The 7,297-nt window shown below is 46.2% G+C and overlaps 1 protein-coding gene across 1 annotated transcript; it reads left to right on the forward strand.

The window, feature by feature from the left end:
• The first annotated feature begins 3,242 nt into the window (after positions 1–3,242).
• Positions 3,243–3,698, forward strand: LOC138722319 (octapeptide-repeat protein T2-like). Its single transcript, XM_069860367.1, has one exon. It carries the CDS (start codon positions 3,243–3,245, stop codon positions 3,696–3,698), a length of 456 nt encoding a protein of 151 aa, XP_069716468.1.
• The last annotated feature ends 3,599 nt before the right edge of the window (positions 3,699–7,297 follow it).

Genomic DNA, 7,297 nt, shown 5'->3' on the forward strand with positions numbered 1-7,297 from the left:
AAGTGTACATTTGTAATTTGCACTTAGGTTGTGATAGACCTGATTCAGTGCTTAATGAATACTGAAGTCAATGGAAAAAGCAAAAAGCTATCAGGTACTTATAATTATCAATATTGTTCAATGTGAATAAAGAGTTTTGCAAGGAAAAAATATAACTTTTTTCTTATGATTTTGAATTTAATATTGTAATGATTTTTTGTAGCAAAAGCTTTGATGTAGTGTTACTGGCATAGCTGAAATGCAGGTATATTAAAAGAGTTAAGTTCATCTACAGTAATGTTCAGATACTGCACTATAAAGTTTTACCATAATTTTCACTATGAAAACCACATCTCTAAGTTACCAGTTGCTCAGAACTGTGCATTTTAGGACTGAATATGTCAGTACTGGTCTTTCTGTTTGTTTTTTTTTCCTACTTTTTACCATCTGGAGACATTTACAGGCAAAACCAACGTATGTTTTAACTGTATTTGCAGTACTAAGAAATTGAAAAGAATACAAGATCCTTCATTATTTTTCTCTTCAGTGCTCCATGAAGCATTACAAAACCTTCTGAAAAGCATAGAGACAAATAGACACCAATATAAATTAATAAACACAAGCACATGAATAGATATAGCCCTTTTAAATGATCTGCCATGTTGTCACAGTTTAGCTCCAGCCCGGCCAACTTCAGCAGCTAAAATGGAGCAGTTGGACTCCTAATTTCTTTACTCCCCACACCCAGGTAAATGGGAAAGGGAAATGACAGGAAGACTTCTGGGTTGGAAACTAAAACTAAAACAAAAGCAGTTTCAATTACATAACAATAACAACAACAGTAGAAACAACAACAAAAACAACAATAACAACAACAATAACAAAAGTAATAAGAAAATAATAAAATATATACAAATATATGAAATTGCACCACTACTCCTTGTTCTGGAGCACAGTGGGGAGCAGAGAAGAACAGCAGACCACAGATGAGGAGAAATGGACCACCAAGGAAGAGCAGCAAGCAGGAACAGAGAGGAGGAGAGAGAAGAAGAGGAGGAGGATATAAACAGAGGGGCAGGAAATAGCACAGGAGCACAAAGAAATAAGAAGTAGCTCAGTGGAAGAGAGAGGAGCAGTGAGGAGCATGGAAGAGAAAAGGAGCAGAGGAGCAGTGGAGAGCCACGAGGAGCAGAGCATCAGAAGGGTGCAAGAGGATAGGGAAGGACAGCAGTGGACAGCAAAGGACAGGAGCAGAGCAGAAGCGAGGAGCTGAGAGGACAAGTGTGGCACAGTAGAGCTGAGAGGAGGAGAGAGGAGCATAGAAGAGGGCAGAGAGGAGCACAGAGGAGCGGACTGGAGCAGCAAGGTGCATTGAGAAGAAGTGGATCAGAAGCATGGAGGAGGACAGGGGCAGATAGAGGAGGAAAAAAAGCAAAGGAGCCAAGAGGAGCCAAGAGGAGCCTAGAGGAGAGAGGCACTGCAGAAGAGCAGAGTGGAGAGGAGCATGGAGGAGTGCAGCAAGGAGCAGTGAAAAGCAGCAAAGAGCACAGCGGAGGACAGGGGAGCACAGCGGAGGTCAGGGGAGCACAGCGGAGGTCAGGGGAGCACAGCAAAGAGTGCAGTGAGGAGAACAGAGGCCTTATTTGGAAGGATGATGGGTGGAAGGATAGTGGGCACATGGGGCTGTGCATGGCAGGGGCCAGTCACCTCCATGTCACAAGGCCATCACCCAGGAACACATACATCACAATGCCTCGGGGGAAAGAAAGCTTCATCATCCTTTGTTCTGCTGCCAGATCTGGCCAGACAGGCAGCCTGAGCACATCAGAGAGGAAGCCCTAGAAGTGCTGGTGGAATTACATGGAGGGGAATGAGGAAGGACACCCAGAGGCTGGGCAAAGGTGATGGAGGTGAGGAGAGCCATTGTGTCATGGAGGTGCCTGAGCCTGTCAGGCTTTTTCAGCTAGATAGGATTGGAGACCAAAGGAATGCCTTCCTGAGGAGCCCTGAGCACGACCTCTTGCCAGGGCTCCATTTTGGCTGTTTCCCTGCTCCTTATGCTCCTTGAAGGTGGCCCTCGTGCCTCACATCCAGGGGGAGGAAGCTTTCTTGGGCTCCCAGCCCAGGCTCCAAGGGTGACCCGTGAAATTTGTTTCGTGAGCAGAGCCCCTTGCCAGGGCTCCTCTTGGCCTTTTCAGCTGGCTTCTTGCCTGTTGCTCTTGCCCCCTTTTCAGGTTATTTGGACTCTTTTACGGTATTTATGGTATCGTTCACTCTTTTGTGGTATTTTAGAGGTTGTTTCTTGCAATCTTTAATGATGGTTTAAGAAGGGGTTTTGTTGTTTTATGTATTTTAGGTTGTTTTCTGACACTTTTACGCTATTTCATGTTATTTTCAGAGTGTTCTGGTGTTTTAGGTTGTTTTTTGACTTTGACAGCATTTTAAATTTATTTGGTTTAATAGTGGCCCGTGAGATTCGTTTCGTGAGCACAGCCCCTTGCCAGGGCTCCTCTGGGCCTTTTCAGCTGGCCTCTTTCCTACTGCTCTTGCCCCCTTTTCATATTATTTGGACTGTTTCATGGTATTTATGGTATGTTTCACTCTTATATGGTAGAGGGCCAGAGAGGTATGTAGAGATGAGAGCAGAGCAGAAGGGAGGAGTGTAGGTAAGAGTGCGGAGGAGCAGGTAGGAATGCAGAGAGGAGCATGGACAAGCATGAAGTAGCAGAAAAGAACAGAGAGGAGCAAAGAGGAGCAGAGAGAAGTGCAGAGAGAGTTACAGGAAGGAGCAGGGGTAGGAGTGCAGAGGAGCAGGAAAGAGTACAGAAAGGAGAGCAGGGGACCAGAGAGGAGACCAGAACTGCAGAGAGGAGCACAGGTAGGTACGGAGAGGATCGAGTATGAGCACAGAGAGGGCATGGAGGAGAAAAAAGGAAAAGAGAGGAACGCAGAGGAGCAAAGAGGAGCAGAGAAAATGGTACAGAGGAGTGCAGGAAGGAGTACATGAAGGAGAGCTGAGGACCAGAGAGGAGAGCAGAACAGCAGAGAGGAGCACAGTAGGAGCACAGAGGAGCACAGTAGGAGCACAGAGGAGCAAGTAGGAGTGCAGAGAGGAGCATAGAGGAGCGCAAAGGACCAGAGAGGAATACAGAGGAGCAAAGAGTAGCAGAGAAAAGCAAAGAGGAGTGTGGGAAGAAGGGCAGGAATGAGAGAAGTGGGCTGGAAAGGAACACAGAGGATCAGGTAGGAGCACAAAGAGGAGCATGGAGGAACACAAAGGAAAAGAGAGGAATGCAGAGGAGCAAAAGGGATCAGAGAAAATCACAAAGAGGAGTGCAGATAGGAGTGAAGGAATGAGAGAAGAGGACCAGAGAGGAATGCAGAGGAACAGAGAGGAGTGCAGAGAGCAGAGCAGAGTAGCAGCAATGAGTGCATGTAGGAGCACAGAAGAGCAGGTAGGAGAGCAGAGAGGAACATGGAGGAGCAAAAAGGAGCAGAGCGGAACACGGAGGAGCAAAAACGAGCACAGAAAATCACAGAGAGGAGTGCAAGAAACCAGGAAGGAGAGCAGAGGGCCAGAAAGGAGCACAGAGAGGAGTACAGGTAGTAGAGGAACAGAGAAGCAAAGGACCACAGATAACAAGAGTGAGGAGCAGATGGCAGAGAAGACAAGCAGAGCAGAAGGGTCAAGAGAAGAAGCAAGAGGAATGAAAAGCTAAGATCAGAAGTGAGGAGAAGGGTGAGAAGGTTGTGAAGGGGATCAGAAGAGCAGTGAGGGATGTAGGAAGACAGAAGAGCACAAAAAACAGAGGAACAGAACAGCAGAGGAGTGCAGAAAAGGACAGGAGCCAAGCAGAAGCAAGGAGCCTAGAGGAGAAGAGTGGAACAAAGGAGCAGAGGACAAGAAGAGATACAGGACTGGCAGAGGATCAGATTGGGGTTGGAGGAGGATCAGAGAAAGTTGATCAGGCCAGGGCCATCAGGCCACTCTTGGAAGGCCCCTTGGAAGGCCCCTGACACGGCTCAAGGTTGAAGGAGAACAGGGCTTGGGCATCTCCTGGGAGGCGTGACCAGCCTGTAGGATGAGGAAGCAGGTCTTGCTCACATGCTCAGGGAATAGCTGATCACCAGTTCTGGGGTCAGGAAGGAATTTTCCTCTAGGGCAGATTAGCACTGGCCCTGGGGTTTCTTTGCCTTCCTCTGCAGCACTGAGCACGACCACTTGTCAGGGCTCCTCTGGTCCTCTATGTCTGGGTCACTGCCTGCTGCTCATGCACCACGAAGATGGCCTGTCATGACCTGCAGCTGGGGGAGGAAGGCTTTTTTTCCCCACAGTGGGCTAGCGAATCTCCCCGGGGTTTTTTTGCCTTCCTCTGCGGCACTGAGCACAGGCCCTTGCCAGGGCTTCTTTGGGCTGGGTGCCTGCTGCTCATGCTCCACAAACACAGCCCTTGTGCCCCACATCTAGGGGGAGGAATCTTTCTTAGAGTCCCAATGCAGGCCCCAAGGGTGGCCTGTGGGAATTGCTTCTTTTCCTCTGTAGCATTGAGCACAGTCCCTACTCGGGGCTCCTTTGAGCCTTTTCAGTTGGCTTCTTGCCCTCTGCTCTTGCATCCCTAAGGCACCGCTTGTGCCCTGGGTTTCTCTGGCTCTCGCCCACTGCAAGTTTTCAGCAGGAGTGAGCTCTGCTCTTCCCTTGGCTCCATTTCCCATGGGTTCTTGCTTCTGCAAACCACCTTATGCTTGGAAGGGCCCCAGGCTTACCCCACCATCAGGGCCTGATGCTTTCCAGCCCTTCCTAGGTACAAGACAAGCACCCGACAGGCACAAGAGCACTTCTCATGCATCACCGGTGAAGAAGCACAGTGGAGCAAGTTTTGGAAGGAAAAAAGTATGCTTGTCATCAATACATCTTAGACTTCTGAAAATGTCACATGGTACCACACACTACTTCTACTACTTCTTCCTTCTCTTCTGTGTGTGTGGTCATTCCTGATCCTCATTCATCACATTCTTGCTCTTCAGGAAACAGGGAGCATTTGGCCTGTATTCCTGCTGCTACTTTCTGTAGCTCTGTGGCTTGTTTTTGCCAGGCCGCCAGCGATGTTTTTTCAAGCTAAACTAAAGAGCACATCAGGCTGCATGTGCGTTGTGTTAATGCTTGTGAGCATGGGCTCTGAAACAGAGTCAGAAAAATAACAGAAAATAACATAAAATAAAATCCCATTTCCACTTGCGTCATTTGTGTTATGTGTTCTTGAAAGAGTTTTTGGAGCTGAAATCTTTTGGCATTTCAGGCAAATAATCTCATTGTTATGAGATTCCCCTGAAGTGGAGGGGAAGGGGAGGGGGAAAGGAGAAAGGGAGATGGAAAGGGGAAAGGGAGAAGAGAGAGAGGGGAAGGGAGACGAAGAGGGAGAAGGGAACAGGAAGAGGGAGAGGGATAAGGGAAGAGGGAGAGAGACAGGGAGGGGGGTAAGGGGAAAGAGGGAAAGGGGAAAGGGAAAGGGGACCTAGGACTGAGGGCTCCACCCAGGAAAGCAGCTCCTTGCACTGCATGTCCCAGGTCCATCCAGGAGACAGGGGCAGAGACAGGCACCCCTGCAGCATTGCTCAGGCAGGGGCTGAGGCCCCCAGGCTGAGCTGAGACACCACCTCCCCTGGGCCCTTGGCAGGAGATAGTGAGGGTGGGGGTCCCAGGGGAGTCCAGTACCAGCCACAGAGGTACCATCACCACAAATGCTGCAGAGCAAGTCAGGGAAGGTGTCAGAGTCAGGAGAGAGTCGTACACAGGAACTGGATTCAGGAATGCATGGATCTGGGATTAGGGACAAATAGACAGAAAAAGTCTTCATCAGACATCCGCCACTGAAGAAGAGAGTGAGACCCTTGTGATCTCTCAGCTTTATATGGAGTTTGATGCATATGGGAAGTAACATTCTGTTGGTCAGTTTGGGGTCACCTGCCCAGTCCATCCCTCCCTGCATGTGCGACCTTCTTCATCTTTTTGACTTTTGGCACTCCACCAGCTGAAGGAATGGACTTGGTTACTAAAGGAGTAAGTATAAGCAATGGCCTTTCTAAATACCAGTGCCCCGTGTTATCACTTTTAGAGAGAAACCCTGTCTGAAAAACATGTAGTCAACTGTCAGAAAATGAAGTTAGCTAGACAAGACTTACCTGAAGTTAGAAAAATTATTCTATTTTAGCTCTAACCAGAAAACATGTGTTTATAGCAAAACTGGCTGCATTATTCATTAAAATAATTTATTTGACTAAATTTGACATATTTCCTCAATATAATCTGACTGGATTTCTACCTACCCTGGAAATCAAATAGCAGTAAATGATTGAATGACATTAGACAAATTCTCTGAAGTATATTTTCCTTCAACTATTTCATCATTTGTCTACAGGTAAAATTTTGTTCATCTTCTATCACCTATCAACAGAATTATTGATCATTGAAACATTAATGAAAGCATATATGTTTCTATATGAAATATTTTATAAAATAACATATTATTTGGATTAATATTTGTCTTATTTTTGTGGGGAACTGGACTTTGAAAGCATTGAAACTGGTTCTCTTTGCTGAGCTTCATACTGTGAGATGTAATCAGGTACAAGTGAAGCAATGAAAAAGCAGATCTCCATGCAATTTCTGAACAGCATGGTTCTGTTCAATTACATGAGACAAGATCATTTGTCCATTAACTACATGTGAAATTAGACTCTTTCTACTTTACTGGCAAGTGTTATTCCCTGTCAGTTCCCACATTGCCTCCTAATATGGTGCCTCTATTTGGAGGTACGTAAATGACGGGAATTTGTACTATCCTGCTTCCAAGACCATCAAAACCATTATGATTCTCTCACAAAATATGACCTCTCTGCCAGGGATCAAAAGCCACTAAAGAGTTCTAGTCCTCTTCGGAAATTATTTTACTCACTTTCTTCTAAGTCTGTATTAACAATTCATTTTGCTGGATATGTGGCTCACTGGAATGTTCTGGAAACTCACCTGAAATACAATGAAAAAAACATGAATATGAATATATGTTAATTAAATATTATTTATAATATATGTTAACATTATATGTTAATTGTCCTTGTGTATTTATTTGTGTCTCCATGATATTTTAATTCCAACGGGTTAGTTGGAGCTTCATTAACAAGAATCCTGAATACCCGAGAACACTCAGACTCCTTTCCTGCAGCACAGGAAGGACATGGATCTATTAGAGACAGTCCAGAGGAGGGCCACAAAAATGTCCTCTCATATAAGGACGGGTTGAGAGAGTTGGTCTTGTTTAAC

This window comes from Phaenicophaeus curvirostris, chromosome 6, assembly GCF_032191515.1.
Source record: "Phaenicophaeus curvirostris isolate KB17595 chromosome 6, BPBGC_Pcur_1.0, whole genome shotgun sequence".
NCBI lineage: Eukaryota > Metazoa > Chordata > Aves > Cuculiformes > Cuculidae > Phaenicophaeus > Phaenicophaeus curvirostris.

What these genes read in the sequence shown, in the direction of transcription:
- LOC138722319 (XM_069860367.1), top strand. Translation starts at nt 3,243, where the DNA reads ATGGAGGAACACAAAGGAAAAGAGAGGAATGCAGAGGAGCAAAAGGGA.